Below are 22,619 nucleotides of genomic sequence, written 5' to 3'. Positions count from 1 at the left end.
GAAGACTATTTTCTTAATTAATTCACATTTAAGTGTTCCAGAAAAAGTAAGATCCCTTTTTAATAAACATTAATACAAAGGTGGAAGCTCTGACGACAGACTCTGGCTTGAAATTCTTACATATATTGTAGCAAGTCATACTTAAATTTAGCATACCTTTTCCCCCATAGATACACCTCCTGATGTAATGATCACGTCGGCACGGCTGATACCCTCATTCAGTGCATTCAGTAAATCGTCTGGGCTACAGAAAAGAACAGGCAAGCAGATTAGTGACATGGAACTGTTATGAGTTGTAGCGTAAGTAAATGTCTGTGTGCGCACATACAGATGTATATACAGACACGTATTTAAAGAAAGAGATACAGCTCTAGGATAATATTTTTTCCTTCTTAAGACTCCACACTGCTCTATTCAAGTCAAGAATTGCAATCTCATTAAGCAAACACCACACCGTTCAGCACCTTTCTGTCTAAGAGCTTTGCAACAGGAACAGTGGGATACTTTAGTCTGGGACTGAAGAACACTAATACAAGTGTCTGAAAGTCTGTAATCTGCACAGTAGGTAGCAATACGAATTATGATTTAGATGAACTGGCAGGGCTATATAAAGGGACCTGGCACATGAAAATTACTGGCCACCAAGCAGGCTGTGGTTCCACCTGTCCAGCTCATTTGATGTGTGCAAAAACGGGGGTAAGGCTCCACTTCAAACTTCCATCAGCGAAAAGTGGGAGTAAATCCTTTGTTTCTCTTCTCCATTAGAGGGCTCTGCAGCAAAGCCAGCTGTGCATCCACTTCATCTTGAAAAACTACAGTTCATCCTGTTCAAGTGTCTATTTACCTTCACAAGAAACAGTGTAAGCGGAGCTGTAATGTTCCTCCACACACAGAGTATAAATGCGAAGGTGAAAGATAAAAACAGAGTATGTTTCAGTTTTGGTGTCTTAAATTTTTTTTTTTTTTAGATCTAAACTGGAAACTTTGAAGTGGGCACTAGCTATCAAACAGCAGTACTGATGCTAATACAGACCTTCAAGGCATGCAGTGGAGAAACTCGGTAATACAACTTACACAAGATCAAAGGAATCCAAGATCATTTCCACTATATTAAATGCATACTTTGCATTTAACATTTGTGTACTGACCAGAAGCTGACTGATTGCTATGACTGCATGTAATGTTGCTTTAATAGTATGTTTTTACTTTAATGATCTTGAAAGCTTTTCAGGGGAGGCTGTTGCAATTGAACGAATGGGTCAATAATGCCAGTGACTGTATAAAGGACTTCTCCTGGAGTACAGCACCCCAGTTAAATGCCACACTACAATCACAAAATGCCATTATGGGTTATCAAGGGTTTGCAGGCTGCAAATGGCATGTGGGCTATCCTTTGGGAACTTTGGCTGTACATGCCTAAAAGATAGAATCACTGTAGTTATTTTGGGGTTCAAGCTGGAAACAGGAAAATTAGAAATACTATGCAAGTCACAGCTGACCTTTCAGAGACTAACAGAAACTGTGTGGTTCAAAAGGTGTCAGAAAGAAAAATCCTTTCCTCTGAGCATCCTGTCTTTGCCCATGGTTTAGTGAAATATAAGCAGCAGTTAGCATTACGTGGTGCTGTGTGCACTACAATTTCCATGACACAAGAAATATCACTTGGTATCAAGTGAGGTATCAAGAAATACCCTCACTGAGTAGGTATCTCAAGCATATGCAAACCTGCACACTCCTCATCTCCTCGCCAGAGAGCCCTCAAGCGTCCCCTACCCTGGTTATGCCTTATAGGCAGAAAGACTCAAGACCCGTTCTACACCATGTCCAGTGACTGATGTAGCACCTTCTTTGGCATCACAGTGTGCTTATCCTGCAAAACTTTTCTATTTGTGTTGGGTTAAACCCACTTTTTAGGCTCATATTGCTTTGTAAGAGGTAGGCAACAAACTACAGCAGAAAGAAGGGCAGATTGCTGGTGCCATTGTGTAGGCTGTAATCAATCAGACAGAATTATACACTAGCATTTTTTAAAGGAAACAGTGGCTGCAGATATTGTGGCATGCCTCCATGACTTTTGGTTAGGGTATTGGGTAACTTGGATACTCTAAATAGCCTGTAATGAACAGTTGAACTCTGTTTTCTTTGGGAGAAAATATAAAACGTATGGACTCAAGCAAAACCATCTCCTTCTTTGTTCTTTAGGAAACAAACACATTTTCTCAGCTGCCCCTTCTGAAATCTCAGAATCATTTTACCTAAAAACCAGCACAAGTCTTCACTAGTTGTTGAAGGCAAGAGGAAAGAAGCAAGTCTCTTGTTGGCTACTGTCCCTGTTGTCTTCAGAACCAACTGAACCGTATTGATCGTCTAAGTAGCAATTCGTATGTAATAAGATATTGCTTAAGATTATTATAGAGTTTGCAATAGCAAAAGTCTCTCAAGATCTAAGTATTCCTTAATCCTTGCCAATGAGGGTGCCGACTGGAATGCAGCAAGAAACATGTATTCATTACACAGGTCGATATAGGCCTTCCTAAAGCTCGATAACGGTCAGACACTCATGCCACTATTCCTAGGCTAAGACTGCTTTCAGTATATTTTTCTCATTAGGTTGCGATGCAGCTGAGAACCTTATCTGCAGCTTGCTCCAGGCTGTTTCATTTTATCTTGCATAATTATTTAAAAGTTATTCATAGGTAGCAAGACCACCTGTCTGGGGACATCTTAATTCTGGATTATGAAGTGTTCTTGTTTTTGGTTGTGGTTTGAGAATAATAGAAGGAACAGTAAAAAGCAAACAAGTACATATTTAACTGTTGTTAAACGGAATGGAAGTGCTCCTGCTTATATACCGAAAATATATGTGTGTATATATATAAAATTACTTAACAAAGGCAAAAAAACCCCAAACCCAAAATAAGCCTAAACTCAAACCAGGTGAGGACTCAAGTCACACCTTTGTTTATGAGGGTAGCACACCACTGGAGTAGTTCATCATACTGATTTTTATTACATGTCATGTAAAAAATTGAGGATTACTGGACTTGGTGCATTTTTTTTAGCATTTCCAGTAGAACGACCTGTACAATACATCCCTTTATCATCTGTATAATGCAAGACATTTAAGAATTCTACACTAAAACTTTATCCAATGAATAGCACCACATATCATCTTTAGATAGCTGCAAAATGCATTGAATTCTATCAAAATGAAAGGTGTGATAGAAATTTTGTTGTAAAAAACTGAATGGTTATGTTCATTTGGTTATTTTTCTGAAGAAAGGAGACATTTACAGAATTCCCTCCCTTGCCTTTGCAGAAGGCTTCTCTCTTTTTGCTGTATGATGTGGCACATTTTTGTGTCACTCAGGTCGGCCTGACTTTCTATCCTACATGAGGCTGGTAGTTCCATGACTCTGCAATTAACACAAAACACTCCTTCCAGGAGTCACCTGCTGTAATCTTCAATCAACACTGCAGCAAACATTTTCCTTGTCTTTAGTGAATCTAATGCAGAGAGTTATCAGTCAAATTGCATATTAACACATATTTGATATAATCAGATAACAAGATACTACTTCTCATTTCATTTGTTGTATGACAATAAGCAGCTTCTCCTTTGGATTGACATGGAAGGGGAATAAATAATTGAAGACTATTAACTTCTGAAAGAAAATAACTTCGGCATCTGAGCATAACAGGACAAGAATGTTCCAAAAGGCCTGGTGCCAAATCACCATGAAGCTGAGAAATAACACTCACTGTCTGAGCAGGTACAAATCAGAAGCTGTATTTTGAAGCCCTGGCCATTGCTAGGGGCAGGATACTGGATTAGCTAGACTAATGGTCTAATTTACTACGATAAATCCTTTAAAATGTCTTGTGAAAGTGCTATTCTTGGATTTTTTTTCCTTCATGGACAGAACTGTAACAGGTGCTGAAATATAATGGTAAATACCTTAATCAATGTAAAATAGATTTTGATGGGAAGTCTCATTTCCAGATGGCAAAACTATTCTGTTTCATTTGGTGATTTTCAAAGTCAGAGTGACACTGTGCACAAGAAGGGAATGTGCTTTTCTAACATGCTGCAACTGATTAAAAAAAATTATACTCTCTGTATGTTTCAGATCACATCCCACCATCTTCTGTAAATGCAACTAAGAAAATCTGTTCTATAAGGATTACACACAGTTTACAAAACTATTCATATAGGTAGGTAAGCACAAATCCAAACTTCCTCTCAACAATAGAAATCTCCATCTACTGCAGATTGTGTCTGCACAAATATTATGTATATCGTACATACATTTTTGAAGCTGCAGACATAATGTTTTGCATAAAGAATCCATGTATTTTAAGTATATCTTTATATGCTCTGCTACTTTGCCAGTCGGATAAACAGAGTATCTGCTTTACTACTTCAATTTCCTGACCCTCTTTATTCCGTTTTATGGAACAGAGTAAGCAGTACAATCTGGAAATTAGTTGGAGGGTATCTATCTGCTGTACAGTGGCAGCAGCATGCGTAGAATCCAGTAAGGAGATGCATGACATTGCAGTTGACATGCCATTTGATTTCCTTAATTTGACGAGAGGGCTTGCAGGATGGCACTATACCAGAATAGGAACACCTTCTGGATTCATGAAAAATTCTGATTATCAAAGTTAGTTTGTGGAAAACTGTTAATGCAGCACTTGATTACTGAGCTGTCTTTGAACTGAAAAGATACACAGGAGCTTAAGAGCTTGAACAAGAAAATGATGCAAGCCTCATTAAAATAGACATCAGCTATGTATAAGATTTGTGCCTTTATCTCTCTCTCTCAAAAAAAAGCTACAGTACAGTCAAGACCAAAGAATTCTCTATGTTTTAAGTGCCATTTTGAAGTACCTTAAATTACAGGGTAATCTTCTCTTTCAAATAGAAATCAACTTCTGTTAATTCACTTCTGTTGATCCTATTGTTGTGCTTCACTGTCATTAATTATAAATCTGTCAGCCTTTTCTGTGATACAACCCTTAACATCAGCAGTTTAATACATGCAATTAAACTGCTCAGTTTTATAATTTAATTTAGAAAACAAATAACAACAAATGGTGATCTGCATCACCTACCACTCTGCAGTAAAATGAGTGATCCCTGTAAAATCGAAATTATCAAGCCGTTGTCACAGTACAAAATCCATAGTTCATTACTAATTTCCAGGACCATTTCCACCAAGTTCTCTGCCACAGTATTCTCATTCATTCAAGTTAACCTCATTACCTGACAGTCATTTCCAGTCCTTGTTGTTCATTGCCATATACAGCTACTACTGTTGGGTGACATAGAAACCCTTGTGATTGTTGTACTCTTCTATGCATCAGCCCAGGTGTTTATAAAGCCAGGTCTTCTGGAAACCTGTACTTGCAAAATTTGTGCATGCAAACCATCACAGTTAGCACCTTAAACCTGCGTGCTTTACAGATGTATTGGACACAGATACAGGAGGATGTGCATGCACCATAACGCACCAGATGCATGCAGAAGTGTCTGTTGTGAGTACAAAAGCAGAGCTGAGTAACCATTCTTGCCTACTGTTTTACTTTATTTGAAAGCATCTCAAGTATTTCCGTTGCATGCTGAAATATTTACCCCTTCAGATATGATTCCTCACAGATTCAGAGGAGCTACAGATTCCTGGACACATTGTGAAAACTGAAGCGCTAGCAGTGACCCTACACCATTCACACTAAAGACCAAAGTAGACCAGCTGCTGCTCTAAACTGCAGCCGTTGACTGTAAACGTCAAAAGGCTATGTGCCCTCTGTAGGTACCCTGAGTTTAGCACATTCTGGCTATGCCACACAAACTGGGAACAGTGGTTTGTGCTAGTTTTGCATCTTATGAGGTCTCTTTTCTGCTAAACAGATCTCCCAGAAGAAGAAAAGATTTAACTAAGGTACAAGGGCCTGCCAGAAATTCCCCTTGTATGCAAAGATCCCAATCAAGCTTCTAGTTCTACATCAGAAAAAAAAGAAGAAACACCTGCAAAGCAACAAAGAATTTACTGAAGTAAAACTTTCATCAAAAAACCAAGAGACTGCACTTGTACTCAGACAGAGATCTCATCAAGCTCAATGACATTTCTGTTTGAGGAAAGATGGGATATGGATTTGATCCTTTATGATTAACTCTCATTTTTCTTCTTGTGCTCATTCAGTTGAGGTGACAGATTTCAAAATGAATGCAGCTAGGCATAAAGTCTGTCACCCACTCTCACCTCATGGCCAAGAGGAATATTTTGCATATCAGTAATTTGCAGGATGCAGAATAGTGAATAGATGCCATATTAGGTTTAGCCAACTAAACCCCAACTTCTGTAGAATGTAATATTGAATGTAATTCGATGAATGTATTTCAATGTATTTCAATGAATGCAATTCAGTGAATGAATATTTGAATGTAATAGGAATTCTGTGGTTTGACTAGTATGATTTTCTAAAGCAGAAGAAGATCCGATTTTGATGATGTATATAGGAACATATGGGCACTCTTCTGAAGCGATATTTGTTTCAAAATTCTCCAGTGTATTTCATCATGTTCTCATAATGTTTCTTCCTTCTACCTTCTGTAGTATTTCCCTGGATCACTTTGAACAGATGCAGTATGTTTTCTCTAAGAATATAGGCCAGCTTCTGAGGAAAGCTGGAATAATTACAGTAGCTTTTGGCTTGTTCAACATGACTATGTAAGTTTTGTCTATCTGATAGCAACATAAAAGAATCTGTCTTTGTTACTTTTTGCCGCTCCTTTAATTGATGCTGCTGCAAATAAGAATGCTTTTTTGCAGAGTATTCTTTTTCATGTTACATTTATGAACTCAAAGAGACACTGATTAGAGGTCTTCAACTCTTTTGCTAAAGTTACCATGAGATCTGCCTAATGCCTTCAACTTTTTCTCTGTATCTGGATAATAACATATTTTACTTGACTGTTTTCCTGAACTGTTTCAGAAGACTCCCGCTAATATATATACCAGAATGACAAAAGACGAAAGAGGGCAGAAAGAGATGGCCACAGGAGCGCTAAGGTCCCGTGTTGTAAAAGCCAGGTCCTTACATACTACGGAGCACGTTCCTACATGAAGGCATTACATTATTGATGGTTGGGTCTTGTATCGCATTTTTGTCTGCTGCTTGTCCATCTGTAAGCATTTGCTTGTGAATTGTAGTGACTTCTTGCACCAATTCTGAAAGAACAGGACCAAAGCTTTGATAACAATTGTCTTCAGGTGCTGTGCTATATTAACACGTGAGCACTTTATCCATTCCAAATCCAGGCTAGCGTGTGTCAACTGAATGCAAGAAGAAGCTTGAGAACAGCTGGTTTTCCATTAATTAATAAATTATCCCTGAGTATTTTACTGGCTAAGGACAATGAACCTTATCCCAATACTTACTAGAAATCCATTAGTTTTTCCAAGAAGTTGGATGGGATTTTACTGGTAAAGATAATAGCTTCTATTTTATCTTCCTTCTTATGAAGGAAGTGAATCTAAATGGATTCACTGAAAAGTTTTTACTTTTGGAGTAGAAAATATTCAACAGTTGTAGCTGGGCTGAAATAATGTGACTGAAGATTACACCACACAATAAAATAATCAATGCCAAAGATGTTGCTCATCAGTGAAGATGATGGTGCGCTGGTGAGTCTGAGGGTGAACATGGTTCTGCAGTTATTTCTTTCAGAGCACTCATGAAATATGACAACTGGCTTATACTGACATAACTGAAAGTAGAATATTATGATTGATGTAATTAGTGCCAGTTGCTTATATAAAGCAAACAGTTATACAAAATCTGACACATGGTGACATGGTATTGTTATGACGAAATTTCTTACCTTTTCATTTTGATTTAGCTTCACTTTTAAATAAGTAAATTTTAAATAAATTGTAAGTGAATTTTAAGTAAATTAATTCCCCCTGTAAACTGGTGTAACTGCTATTGAACTACAGTATGGATGCCTTTATGACAGGTAGAAATGCAGTCCCTAAAGGCAATGCCTCAAAATGAAGGTTTTCACTGTAAAGCTCCACCTTTTACAGAATCATAACTTAGTCCCTTGGAAAAATGTCTGTCTCTGGAAGAAAAATGACTGGGAAGCCACAGGTCAGAGATGATACAACAAGACCTTTTAAAAGTCCCTGTCATCATCTTAAAACAAATAGTTATTTTTTAGAAGATGTCAAAGGAAATATGACATTGATTTTTGTTTACAAAAACATAATAGAAATTCTCCAAGAAAAGTAAACTACAGTTTGTTAGAAATAAGTGAAGAGAAGGAACAGAGAAACTTATCCTGTTTGAGACCAGCAGACCAATTTTTTTAAAGGTGTTAGTCAATGGAAGGAACTAGAACTTCATTTGTCTCTATAATACTGGACTATATTCCTTCAAGCACAAAGATGCATTTGCTCCTGCTCTGAGAGCAGAAGCATTTTCTTATTGCTTATGCTTTGGGTGGCAAGGCTTTATTCTAGGCACTGGTTTTTTGTCGATGCTTGCCCCAGCACTGCTTAGAAGAGCCCAAAGGCTCATTTAATGTGTCCTCTAGATTTTAGGCTGTTAGCAATGATATGTGAACTGACTTGTATGAGGTATTCCAAGTTGCTCACCTGCTGGTAGATTCTAGGTTCTAAGCAATTTCTGATAAAGCAGACAGTCTATATCATGTTCTTCACAATAATCAAAAATGTTTAAAAGAGGGTAGGTTCTTGTAAGCTAATTGCAGTTAAGTTTGTTTGGATGCGTAGAGTATAGCATAAGATTCTAGTGGGTCTCTTTAGTGAATTTAATCAAGAAAACCTAGATTTATGACAACCTGGCTTCAGCATGAACAACCAATTACTAAACAGGAAATTTGAAGGCGAAGGATATGGCAGATTGATTCAGTAATGAGTAAAGAAAGTTGTTTTTCTAGTATGCAAAGAAAACATTAAGCTATAACTCAGTCCTCCAACCTTTTGTTATAAAAATAGGCCCATTAACCTCACTGAAGATCCTCATGTGACTAAAGTTTTGAGGTTCTAGCCTTCGATAGATTTTTCATTACTTTTCTGCCTATTTTTAATTCCTACAAGAATCAAACTATAGAAACTAATTTTTCTGTTTGTTAATAGAGAAAATGACAGGTGGTTTACTCTCTGTTATCACTCCTGCTCCTTTGGCCTGTCTGTGATAGGACGTAAGTTCTGTAAATTAATCTATATTATTAAGTCATCCCCCTAAATAAGACCTAGTATATAATTGTACATGTATTTTGGAAAAAAAAAAGCATAGTGGATTGTTTAGAGATTTCATGAAGATTCCAGTTAGCCTGCTTTAGAGATGATCAGCATGGTAATGGAAAAACAAGTACGCAGGTATGACTGAAGAGTTGTAACAGTGACTTCCCTAGAGTTGTACTCCACTACTACCTTCAAGCAGGTTTCTTTCTAGTTTGCTCTGTTTTTAAAAGGGAAAAGCCTTGATGGATAAAGACATTTGCTGCTACTGATGAGTAAAGTAAACATTCTTGGTATTAACGGAATTTTAATTTTAGCAACATTGTGGAGCCATGTATGTCTACAGTGCACTGGTGCATAAGAACTTAACTGACAAGGCAGTGTTATTTAATGGACAGAATAAAACACCATTTGCTTTTGTACAGCAACCATTGGTAGAATCCGTGCTCCAAGCTCTGCACTGACAGACACCTAGTTGAGCCTGCCTGTGAGCATGCATGTGCCTCAACGTCCCAAGTGTTTTAAAAACAGTGCTCACCAATCTGGTAGGCCTGTCTCCGCAGTGTTCTGGAAGCTCTGTGTCCCTTCTTCTTTAACAACATCTGGCTTCCTGAGGGTAAAGGAAGCAGAAGGGGTATAATAAAGAGCCAGGGAAGGAGAGAGGCTCCTGGGGTGAAAGGGATGCTCTGTGCCCCGCTGTGTCCCCCATGGTGGCTCTGAATATTCAAAATCATCATGGTAAATGCCTCCTCTCTGCAAGGACAGCCAACAGGAGAGAGAGGGAGTGCACGGGAACACCTTTCTGTTATAGTTGGGACAGGCTTCTCACAAGCATGAAGAGTGAAGTTATGGAAAGATTTAGGCTCAACTGGGCATGCCAACAATGCATAGTTCATCTTTCCTTGCAGTCTATGGAGGAACTTCTTTACTCTTGACTTGAGACAAAGCAAAATGAAGTGTTAAACACCTTTCAGAAGGAGGACCACGGATAATGGGAAAACATTTGGAGATGGGCCCTACTGAAACATTTTTACTCACACTTCATAGCTTCTTATTCAGGAAATGGGTCTCAAGGCATATTAAATGTCACCTTCTTGACTACAAGGGGGGAAAGGGCTGTATTTATCCTATTTTTATATCTCCATAGTCAATAAAGATGCCACTTCATTCATGAGAAGCTTCATATCCAGTTACCTTGCTCCAAGAGCTAGGATTAGAAAAAAATGTCCAAAACTGAGAAATTTACTGCTATCAGGACCTTATTTAAAGCAATTAGTGTTTTGCTATGAATTCCTATTTTATGAAGACAGCACTTCCTTTTACATATACTTCTTCCAAGTCAGTTTCCTGGGAAGAAATATTTTTTAGATAGTGTCCTTTGCAACAGAAATATGAAATAAGCTGAAATCTGTGTTTTTATACTCTTAAATGTAAGAAAATTAAATGTAAAATGTAAAAAAATCTTCATTTGACATGAAGATTTATAAATGTCTCTCTAAAAAAAACTAAAATAAGATGCTCCAGGTTGAAATGCACCAGGTCATGAATCATCACTGCAAAACTCTTGACCCCTTTCTTCTTTTCAGCGGCTGGACTGTTAACAAAACCAAAGTCAACCTCCTTCCCCAGTCCCCAGTGCAGGCTCAGCTGATCCTGCACACAGCAGCTGCAGTCTATCATTTCAAAGATCACTTCTGGGCACACACAGATCCTGTCTGACTGAGGAATGAGAGGAGAAGACTGGGCCAGTGCGCCTGCACTACTGTTATACTGTTATGCATGCACACAGACGCTGCTAACGTGAAATCTAAAATCCTCTTTGTCGCCTTGTAAATCCATGCCTCGTTTCTCCTCACAGGTCATCACAGAAAGGATCTGTCAGATCAGATGCATACTAATGTTGTTTGGAAGTCATGGAAAAATATTAAAACTATTCAGGTTATAAGTTTAGATGTCCATTTCTTTCTGACAGTTTTCCGAAGATAGCCATTTCCTAAAACGGCTTCGGTCCCTCATTTGTTCTTCTATTCATTGCCAGAGAACAAAGTCAGTCTTTGTTTCTTGAAACAGGGTCACTGTGTCAGGAAGTGACATACAAAAGACTTTCAGATGTTATAAGTGATCCCAGCTTCTGGTTTACTCATCAACATTATGGACAGCAGTCTCAAAAATCAAGAACTTTTTCCAGCAAGGCGCTACATTCTAAGAGTACTCTTACTCTTACAATGTTGTTCTTGAAGAAGGCAGACTGAAACTACAGATGTTTCTAAAGGATACGATGAATTAAACAGAGCTAAGGAAATAAAAAGCATCTTGTCAAAATTTCCAGAAAATTTGAAATTCATTTGAGTATTACATATTAAAATAGCCAAAGCTCTGATTGGCATTCTGTCTTGATAGATCACCATTCCTGTGTTATTTCTCCTGGTACTGGCCTTCTGAGTTTGTGCTTCTACTACATATTGTCCATTAGTATAACATGAAAATTAATTTAATTCTCTGAAATAAGAGCTAAGTGATTATTTGTGACCAGAAGAAATAATGTTGATAATTTAGTCTGATTTGGTATTTAATATAGTCTGGGAACCTCCCTGAACCTGCTTCTGTTTGAACTGTAGATCACATTTAAATAAATATCCAATATTGCTTTAAAATGAGTATCTATCAAAACATTTGATATAGTGTTCTAATGACAATTACTCTCCCTGTTAAAATTATGCTTTATTTACAGTCTGAATTAGTCTAACTTTAATGTCTAGTCATTGCTGCTGAAATAGAAGTTTATTCCCCACGTGGCTCAGTATTATTGGAATGTAATCAAGTCATTTTGTAAGAATATCTTTGTTGAACTAAAGAGCCTGAGTTCTGATACTGTCCATCTTTCAACCACTTAAAATAAATAATGGTTTTCCTCTGAATTCTATACAATATACCGCTGTCTTCTTGGGAATGCAAAGGTAAGGTCAAAAATAACCTTCTAATTCCACATGAGATTTAGCTCTTTATACATATGCTATGATTTGTATTTAGCAGATTACTCGCTATGATTCTCAAATCTTCTCCTAAATATTTACTTCTTAGGATATAATCCTCCATCCTGCAAATTTTACTTACATTCTTTAGTCCTATATATATAAATTCCTACTTGGCTGTATTAATAATATACTAATAATCAGTTTTCTAAGTGATTCATATCACTGACACAGTGACCCATCTTCAACATTCACCACTTCTTTGACCTTTCTGTATCTACTACCTTTATTAGTTTTATTTTCTTCTAGGGTGTTAATAGTAACATTTCAATCCTCAAAAATTTCTCAGTGACTTGGGAACCCAAATTCCTATATATGATCTAGATATTATGGAGGCTGAAGGTGACTTAAGTGAATGATATTTTGGCTACTAGAGGCTGAAGTTCTCTTGTAAACAGAACTTATGTCTCCAAGTATTTTTTTAAATTTTAACATATGTGTCAAAAAGGGACTACAGTATTTTTTATTTCCCCACAACAAATACAGTTACAGATTCCCTCTGTTTTCAAATATAGGAGGATTTTCACAGTATTCTGTCCTCTTTATTATTTGCTCTTTAGTGTCATGTTCTACTGGGCTGTGATTCTACAAATGCTAATTTAGGAAGAAGTCCATGCTTGTGTTGAGGACGATTGTAAGAATGACACACTGTTGTGCATTAGCTTTGCACCTGTCACCTCTACAGCATGAAATTTTATTACCTGTCACACTATGCAGTTCCCTACTGGTACAGAAAACCCCTTGGGACTTGCACTGCCCTGTTTCACAAGTTCTTTTTTTCACCTCTGTTTTGCTTCAGATGTTTCTTTGTGTTTTCTGAATATGTGCATTAGATGAGATGACTTGTCACATATGACAACTTATCTGAAGTTTGCCCTAATGATTATCAAGAGTTGTGACAGATATTAAACAGTTCTGCTTGAAAAGGAGAATATTCTTCTTGACAGGGCACAAAGAGAGGACCTCCGTATCTGAACCACCTTCAAACTGTTACCTAGTGTCCCTGGATTCATTAGGCTATGATCACACTTTACACCACTATCATTCTTTGAGCAGATCTAGAACTGAAGTCACTGTAGCAAAAACTAATATCGTGACATTTGATTTAAGGCCTTTTCTCTAACGAGCCTTTTCTTGCAGTCATTTGTTAAACGATACTACTACTACTACTGCTATTAATTCTACTTGCAGTATACTTGATTCTACCCAAGCTGGACATTACAGTGGTGCAGGGAGAGGCTAGGATTCTGTGGCTGAATTCTGCCTATAACTCATATTCTAACTCATATGATGATATATGTCAAGTTGATATTGCATGAGAAATTTTAAAGTCGGAGCAGTTTCCCTGCTCTTCTTCCTCCACTCCAGATGTTCCATCTGAATTATAATACTAGTAATTACATGCAACCCACACAAGTACAAAAGATTTAAACCTCTTTTTGGATGGCAAACATAAAATTCAAGCAGATTAAATCCTTGAATGAGATCTTAGTATCTCTTCCAAAATATGAAGGGACTCTTTCAAAGCCTTTATTTTAGGGAAATCATACAGTAATGCTGTTACAATAGTAAGGGTGATTTTTAATGGGTTTACCTGTCACTTAGGAGCTTTATGTCAAACAATATGTCATAAAAGAGAGTTATATAAATGTGAAATTAATCACTTCTATCTAATGTAGAAAAATGCTCATATACTGCCGGTTTTAAAAATGTTCTGATAATTTTTTTAAAGCAACCGAGCAGATAATGTGAATTTCCTAAATTTTTCTCCTAAGGAGAAATTCTTTCTCTCTCCACTGTGAAATTACAGGCTCATAAATGAAAATGCAGCTGGAAGCAGCTAATGTTATACATGTCTCTGAGAAAAATGATAAGGGAATCAGAAAACAGGGAAACGAATGCAGAGGAGAAAATGCACTCCTGTAAACAAAGGCGAAAACAGAGGAAATTGAATTAATTACATACGTGATGAAAATTCTTTAACAAGTTTAATAAGATAGTCTTTCACAGAAGGAAAACTGTCAAAATGGAAGATGGTGTTCTAAAATAGAGGTCCATGCTATAGCAAATTTTGCTAGGGCTAAACTTTACAGCTTTAAATAGACAGTGGATACAAAGAACAAGACAAATGAAATAATCAGACACAAAAATATCCTGATAATTAAGTTAATAGAGTTCTACAGATCAGATCAGAGATCTAACTCTTTGTTTTTATCAATGGTTTCCAAAGAACCAAGGAATTTTAAAGATCATAAGCAAAGAAAATGAAAACAGAAGCCTTTTTACCTTGGTCTTGTCAAGGTAAAAGTCCATTGGAATACCAGTTTTAACTGGCCAGTTCTTTTTGCAATTTTTTAGCAAGTGATTCTGTGATTCAGACAAAGATGTAAGACACAATGGTAAGAACAACATCGGAAGGGTTCTGCCTTTTTTTGGTTTCGCATTTGTTTCTTGTGTTTGGAGTAGTTCTGGAAACAGAATATCTTCCATTTCCACCCAGAGATGTGTGCTTTTCAAACAGCTTGGTTTTTACGTGCTAAGAACACAAATAGAGAAAATCTTGGCTTTGAGCCAGACATAACTTCAGTCGTATCGCATTTTCCAGGTTTGTTCTTTTCTCTTATTGCTTGCTTTTAGGATTTTAACTGCAGATTTTATCTATGTCTTTTGGACTTGCTGGTTTTCATTGTGAATATTGAGTCATGTATACAATTTATGAGAATGGAAACAAACAATGACAATCTCTCAAATTGTTAAAATGCTCCAAAAAGAAATAAAATATTGGTTTCAATTGAAAATACAGATACAGGCTAAGTGAGACCTGAGTGGCCAGTTCAAAATGTAACTTCACATATGATTAATATGCACAGGCATTTTTAAAGTGCTCCTAACTACTCTGCAGACAGCCACAGACGGTCCACGTGCTTCCCCATCCTTTCATATTCTCTGTTGGAATGTGTTTACGTGTATCACAGTCCTGGGCTTTGAAGCATCTGGACAAGCTATTTTCTTACCTAAACACCTCTGAGTGACTTATATGCTGAAATGAAATACAGGAACACTTACCTCTAAGCTTGTCTTTGCAAATACTACTCTAAAACAATCTTCATGCCTGAATATTAGCTTTGTAAATATGACTGACAGAATTTCCATGCTTGTTAAAAAACTTGACCCGTTACAGCAATAGTAATACTCAACTGTGCTCCCTATTAGCTGCTCTCTCAAACTCCACTCTGTGCTCATGGTATATAGCAAGTGACACTCCCAATAAAATGCAGTAAAAATTTACGCAATGTAATGTAAAATGTATAAACAAAGAGAAATAGGGGGAAAAAAAGAATATAAACCCCGAATGTGAAATATGGGAAGGGAAAAATACATTACAGCGATACCTACGAAGAAAAAAAATCACAAATTTTTAATTTTCCTTTTTGAAAAGTGTTGTTTGCCAGTATTTTCACTATATCTGTAGGTATTGCAGCCATATAAAATCTTTCTCTTTTTCACTCTCTAGATACATATTATACATACAAAATAAACTGCACATACACATGAGCACACACAAACACACATAATCTATGGTTTAACTCCAGTAAACCATATAACAGACACTGAAGGCTTGTTCATCTTTTCTGTAAACATGCTAAAACATCAAAATGATACCCTTTGTAAGATCTCTCTGGTAAGTCTCTTGCATTTGTTCAAGTGCCATGGTACTCCATCAAATCAGTCATATTAGTCCGAAAGATATATACTGAAATATCCGTATGGGCAACATTCTCTTAGTAGCTTTATTACATAATGAAATAATACTGTACTTATTATCAAACTAATTTACATAATCAGATTTTCCCTTTGACTGAAACAGAACTGCAGATGCATTTTGTTGTAAGTATATGGATTGGGCATGTGAGTGTGGGAAGGACAGCAGAAGACTTGCTAAGACAGAATCCTGGTAACAGGTGGGTGAGATTCTTGGCTAAGTCAACAGTACTGAATTATTCTTTCAAAACTTACTGCGAAGTACAAAATCACTCTACAATTGGAGGCTCATTATTTCTATTCTATGAACTAAAGTAACTACCTCTGCAGAAATGACTCCCCAAGCATGAAACCAAAAGCTTAAAAAGAACTCTTATTACTTTTGCCAAGGTAATACTATCTTCAGACACAGAGAATGTTTTAATAGCGAGGATTCAAAGGTATCAACCTCTCTCATAACTGAAAGCAAAGCTGCAGACACTTGTCTACCTTTGACTGAGACATATGTTTGTCTGGTTTACAGCTAGCATCCAGCAAGTCAAAAAGGGTCACAAAACATATTTGTAAAAAATACAGAAAAGTAAAATGTAGAAAAGGGCCTTAAATGTCACTGGACACTGGTGCTGGAATGCATCCAAAGAAGGGCTACAAAGCTGGTGAAGGGTCTAGAGAACAAGTCCTCTGAGGAGCAGCTGAGGGAACTGGGGTTGTTTAGCCTGGAGAAAAGGAGGCTGAGGGGAGACCTTATCGCTCACTACAGCTACTCAGAAGGAGACTGAAGCAAGGAGGGTGTCAGTCTCTTCTCCCAAGTAACAAGTGATAGAACAAGAGAAAACGGCCTCAAGTTGCACCAGAGGAGGTTTAGGTTGGATAGTAGGAAAAATTTCTTTACTTGTCAAGCACCGGAACAGGCTGCCCAGGGAAGTGGCTGAGTCACCATCCCTGGAGGTGTTCAAAGACGTGTAGATGTGGTGCTTAGTGACATGGTTTAGTTGTGGACATGGCAGTGCTAGGTTAATGGTTAGACTTGATGATCTTAAAGGTCTTTTCCAACCTCAATGATTCTATGATTCTAAAATTGTTTGCTATTTATTACTAAAAGCTTTCAAGATTAATTATCTTCACAGACGCTCCATGCCTAGGAGGTCATAGAAAAAATTCCTGAAGACAATGGAGTACATAGCTATAGTTTTGCACAATGACCTTGAGTTAAACTCTCCATTTGATGGTGGTGAGACTATACCTATTTGATTAGGACAAAGCCATAAAGAACAAACAAACTTTACATTCTTATTTTGCTAGACGAGCTACCAGAAAGACATTCAGGGAAAGCATCTTTTCCATTGGATTAACCCACTGTATGTAAGTTGATGTTGACAGTAATGTTAATGACAGTAGCAGTAACTTTTAGTCATTCAGGTGGCAAAAAGTTCCGCCTCCAATATTTTGTTGGAGAAAAACCCTGCCAACACTTCTTTTAATAGAGATGACTCTCAGGAGCTGACAGCGTTTTTGTGACTGTTTTCTTTTTTCTCAGATACATAAATCTAGGACCTGATCTCTGGATATAATAGTTTTATTTGAAAACTTCACTACCTATGTTTTAAAGTCTAAAAAGGTCCTTATAATATAGAAAACACTCTAGACATCCTGGACATTTAGATACTCCTGGAAAGAACAGTCTCACGAGTTTAGACTGTTTGCATGAAATCTCCACCTGAAATTGGAAGCATTCATAGGCAGGAGGTTTTTTATATTTATTGCTATTTGGAACAGCAATGGAGTTTTGCCAGGTTAGAGAAGCAAAAAGGATGCCTGGATGCAGTGAGAGTATCCAGAAGGGTTTGCTTTCCCTAAGATCACCACAACTGCTGTGGTTGCTGCGTGTCACATTCCTTGTATGAATACTTCAAATACGACTGCATTTTCTGGAGCCACCATTCAGGTTGGTTCACATATTGTCAAACCACGCAGTGGTTGGCCCAATCATGTACTTTCTGTCAAGCCAGTGATCTTTTGTATTGAATCCTGCACTAGGAAAGACTGGTTTTGAAATGAGCTGTTCCCTAGCAGTAACCTCATCTCCCTGCTTGGGACTTTTGTCATCAATCAATGTGAAATGTGGGTGCTGAAATTCACTATTTCCTTTTCTTTTTTTTCTTTCTGATCTGTCCTCACTTTTAACTACTCACAAGGAATACCTCTCCTCTCAAACAGGTGAGGGTGAACCTGAACAACTCCCTATCAAACCAAATCTGTCAGTTGGTTTGATACCCAAAATGAGAAACAAGAAAGCCTGTTCAGAGCCTTTGAGGCTCAATAAATTGAGGAAACATGTTATGCTGAGAAACCCAAGCCATGGATGACAGGCACTGCACAGTCTTGCAAAGGACAAAAGACTGAACACTTCAATCATTTATCCTAGAGCTCTCAGCAGGAGATGTGACTTCACTACCGCTGGGAAACAAGGAGCAATCACTGTCAGATGGATAGAAAGACTGATCACAGGGTACTACTCTCTGGCAATCAAAGTAGAGAGACCAGTAAAGGAAAAAAAAATTTGATTCTTTTAAATTCTTTGACATATTTTTGGAAATGTTGAGCAACTCAGAGAGAAACTTTCCTTCTACCCTTATTGGATCAAAAAAAGTATAGTTGCTGTAGAATTGTCTCCTCTTACATGTATTAAGTATGGTGCCTGTGATGATACTGCAGCAACAAATTCAACTTGCAGCAGTAACAGGTGCTTCAACAAACAAAAGGCAAAACAAGATTAACGCCGATCAATAAAAATGTTATCAAATGGTTCCTCTTAATATTAGAAGACTTATTTATTTCTCTAATGAAAAGGGTAAAATATGTCTTCTTCAAGATGTGCCCTGTCACAATACTGTCTTTTTTCCATGGATGCCATAAGCGCACCGCATGAATATGAAGTGACATCTTTACTAACATGTGGTACTTACTTATCTCCCACAATTCCCAAGTTGATTGTTGGATAGCCATGTTCTTGGATTGTAGCTAGGAGAGTCGAACGGTTACTGTCCCGAATTTTTCCTGGCAAGAGGTCATCTTCAGGATTCAGTAGCTATAAAACCAGAAACACTCTCGGTCAGTCTCCTTGGAATACTGTGCCTTTACAAAAGTGTGAATTTTCTTCTTTAGATTGGACACGATATTCTTAGACATCTATCATAAAATATATGTGTAAAGCGATTTAGTGAATTTAAATTAATCAGATATGTAATATGCTTGTTTAGTCCAATCCTCCATGTTGCTTAGTTTGTTTCTATTGGTTCATGTCTGCAAAACCTGCTCTCTCCTCATGAGTACCTGGCTTCTAATCTCAAAACGTTAGAAATGAAAACACAACTTTAAGTTTTCAAGTTATTGCTTCTATTTAAATTGTTTTAAAGGAACTTCATTGATGTTGCTAACCAGATTTAAAGGTATTAAAAGAAATTTTGAAGGTTATTGTCTACTTACCAATAAAGGTGTTCTTTAAATACAACAATCTGTACTGGAAAATAGACAGAAGCTTAAAGCTTGGGTCTTATATAATTTACTGTTTTGGATGAAAAGCTTTCTTTCAAGACAGTAGTATGGTAATTGCCTTACATGTGTTATGTATTTTGGAAATTAAACTATGTTACAAAATCTGGCAAGATTCGGTCCCAGCAAGGGGAAGTCACTATCCAAAACACTGTCCCGAAGAAGATATAGTAATTCAGACCTTGATTCTAAACCTATTTTTCTTACCTCATTCCCTGTTGACATGACCGCAACCACTGGAAACTTGTTAACTTCTACTTCAGTGACTCCAACAGTTGCTAAGAGACCAATCTCAGACGGACCCATGTGGGTTCCTTTAGCCAGCACACATTCACCTCTTTTAATGTCATGTCCTATAGGTCTGAAAATCATAGCATAGAAAAAAAAAGAAAGAAAACCAGAATGAGATTGAAAGTATCTTTCCTTGACTGGTCCTGCTCCAGGTGAGGAGTGTCCAGGGATGTTCATTAGTCAGATTGTCAAAATGTCAGTACTACTTATGGTTTAAAAATGACTATAAAAATCACCAGCCCTTCTGTTCCTTACAGAGATATTTTACTGTTTATAAAGTAGGCTGTTTACAGACCTGATATCTTGGCCTGGTCGAGCCTGCACCAGGATTCGAACCTCTAGTTCTTCAGTGCCCTACAAAACCAAGGAGATCAAATATGGTCAGCTGGGCTATTCAAAGACTAATCAGCTTTAACTTCTCAGAGGTCTACACAGCTTACAGTACTCATTACGCTGAGACCTTATGGTTTAAGCATCATCACTGTTCTCCTGTAATACAATGTGTGCTAAAACTGAACAGCTTTACAAGAAATTCTCTCTTTGATGAGCTCACCAGGGAAAGACCAGCACTGAATACATAGTTTTACCTTCCTTTTTTTAATGATCCCTGTGTTTATATATCTTTCCTATGTTATGTCCCATGTTTGCCTGTTGATCTGGTATACTGAGTGGATTCTTTCTACCCCTCTCGGCCAACTTCATCTGCTTGAACAATTTTAAGGATGGCATCTCAAAAAGACCACTAGTTAGACAACATCCCACTTCATCTGCAGAAAGGTGGGAAGATGCTATCTGCTCTAGCTGTTTCAGGATTTTCACGTAGATTCCTGTAGTGGAAACTCCTACTTCAGAGCTTTGTACAAATTGGAAAGAGGCTTATTCATCATGTTTATTTACTGTGAACAAGAGACAGTGGCCTGAAAAGTCTGACACCTACTTTAATATTTGTATTTACTTCTTCAGAATTTCAATGGTTTGGTGATTCATTTAATCCCAATAAATGGCACATGACCTATATTGTTAATATCTAATTTGTAAGCCCTGCAAGTGGGTTCATGATATAGACTCTCAGCTTTTGAGATAGTGCCAGCCTGTCAGTACCTCTAAATCTACACTTAGACTGGAACAGATTTTGTTTTTACACTATCATGGAGCGCTTCATACTTTAAGTACCTCAAAGTTATAAATCAGACACTAATATTACAAGACAAAGGCACATTCATTGTCATTTGGAATTTTTACGGGAACGATAGTGTTATATAGGACACTGGCACTTGTCTCCCATCTTAAAGGTGATATGGACTGCATTTTCCGAGTTCAAACTAAGCGCTTTAAACTAAAAGCCCCGAAAGTTAAAGTTAATGAACATGTTGTTACAGATTGTGATTCTGTTTACCTACTGTGAAAATGGATACATGTAAACATCTCAAAACCAGGAAATGACTAACAAAAATGACCACCCTGAAAAAAACTGATTTCTTACTTTATTACAGTATTTTCAAAATACGCTTTTAATGCAAATTCTGTTTCTTTTATACCTGCTCCTCTTGTGTAAGAGAAGAGACTATTTTTGGCTGCTAGTGTCCAAAACAGCTGTGCTGTTGCCCATGATGTCCTTTTATCTCCCTTATCCCCATCTGAAGCTGTAAAAAACACTTCAGGCTTGTGATGAAAATCTGGGGCAAGAGTTAGTCTAAGAATTATTTTATTTTTAAGACACTCTGGGAATAGTTGCCCAGTCAGGAAGATCTGAATTTTCCATAACATGTAAAGAGAGCTAGGAAGTTTCTAGGGAATCAAGAGGAGTGGCAATGATATATTTGAGTAATAGAAAAGGTCCTATTTAGGACCCCTGGATTAAGGGAAACAAGAAAAAAAAAGACTTTTGAGGAATTTAGTAACCCCCGGTTTGAAAAGCACCGTGGCAAGCGTGACTGTGGACAACATGGTGATGTGCAGAGATTGTTATTTATGGAACTGATGGATATCCTACAACACTTTAGGAATACAAGATAATTCAAGTTGGGTGGCTAGAGGTAGGGCTTGAGGGAGGTATTGCATTATGCTGAGAACATCTTCCATTTGGTGTGTATCACGCAGCATTCTTCTTGCTGTGTATTAATGTATTTTCAACTATGTCTGAGTGTTTTATTCTGATGGTTGTTAACAGCCAGCATCCATACTGATACACTGATACTTGGTCTTGATGTAGGATCTAACTCTTGTTTTGGTTAACCACATTGGCCTCCTTTTTCCTACAAGGTGACATAAAACCTCAAAATTAAAAGGGTGTAGAAATGTTTTTTGCAAGGATCTTTCTCAATGATTATGCATTTGGCAAGCTGTGAGACTTTTTCTTCCTGCTGGATAGATGTAATTCCTTTCAGGCCTGTGACTCCTACAGTCATTTGGGGGAATCTTTACTATGATATTTAAGTACTGCTAGCACAACTAGAGGTCAAGGGGCTCCTTTAAAAAGTACTCTCTGTCTTTTCAGAAGAACATTTTTCAGATGTTACAGATTTCATTTCAGTTAAATCACAACCCTGAGGGAGTTCTTAACAGTAAAAAGAAAAATATTCTTGAAATATGTAGCCACCCAGGCATGAAAACGCAGAGAAAAATAACATATTAATTAAACTATTCTAATTATTTATGTACAGGACTAGCAGAGTGGCATATTCATGGACAAGTAGAAACTGAAGAGTTC

The 22,619-nt window shown here is 37.3% G+C and overlaps 1 protein-coding gene across 24 annotated transcripts in view; it reads right to left on the bottom strand.

Moving 5' to 3' along the window:
* The window catches only part of GPHN (gephyrin), a 301,803-nt gene that overhangs the window by 10,435 nt on the left and 268,749 nt on the right, over window positions 1–22,619 (bottom strand). For 16 of the 24 annotated variants that reach the window (XM_075754158.1, XM_075754153.1, XM_075754156.1 and 13 more), the window contains 5 exons: window positions 20,205–20,263; window positions 19,826–19,979; window positions 19,033–19,154; window positions 9,811–9,882; window positions 157–244 (listed from right to left, as the gene is read on the bottom strand). In XM_075754158.1, coding sequence (XP_075610273.1) covers window positions 157–244; window positions 9,811–9,882; window positions 19,033–19,154; window positions 19,826–19,979; window positions 20,205–20,263 — 495 coding nt within the window. The remainder of the gene's footprint in view (window positions 1–156; window positions 245–9,810; window positions 9,883–19,032; window positions 19,155–19,825; window positions 19,980–20,204; window positions 20,264–22,619) is intronic. The other 8 variants (XM_075754157.1, XM_075754161.1, XM_075754167.1 and 5 more) reach the window with 1 other exon arrangement.

This window comes from Balearica regulorum, chromosome 5 (assembly GCF_011004875.1).
Source record: "Balearica regulorum gibbericeps isolate bBalReg1 chromosome 5, bBalReg1.pri, whole genome shotgun sequence".
NCBI classification, from domain to species: domain Eukaryota; kingdom Metazoa; phylum Chordata; class Aves; order Gruiformes; family Gruidae; genus Balearica; species Balearica regulorum.
The sequence above is the reverse complement of the archived record's forward strand: the minus strand, read 5'-3'. Positions and strand labels throughout refer to the sequence as shown.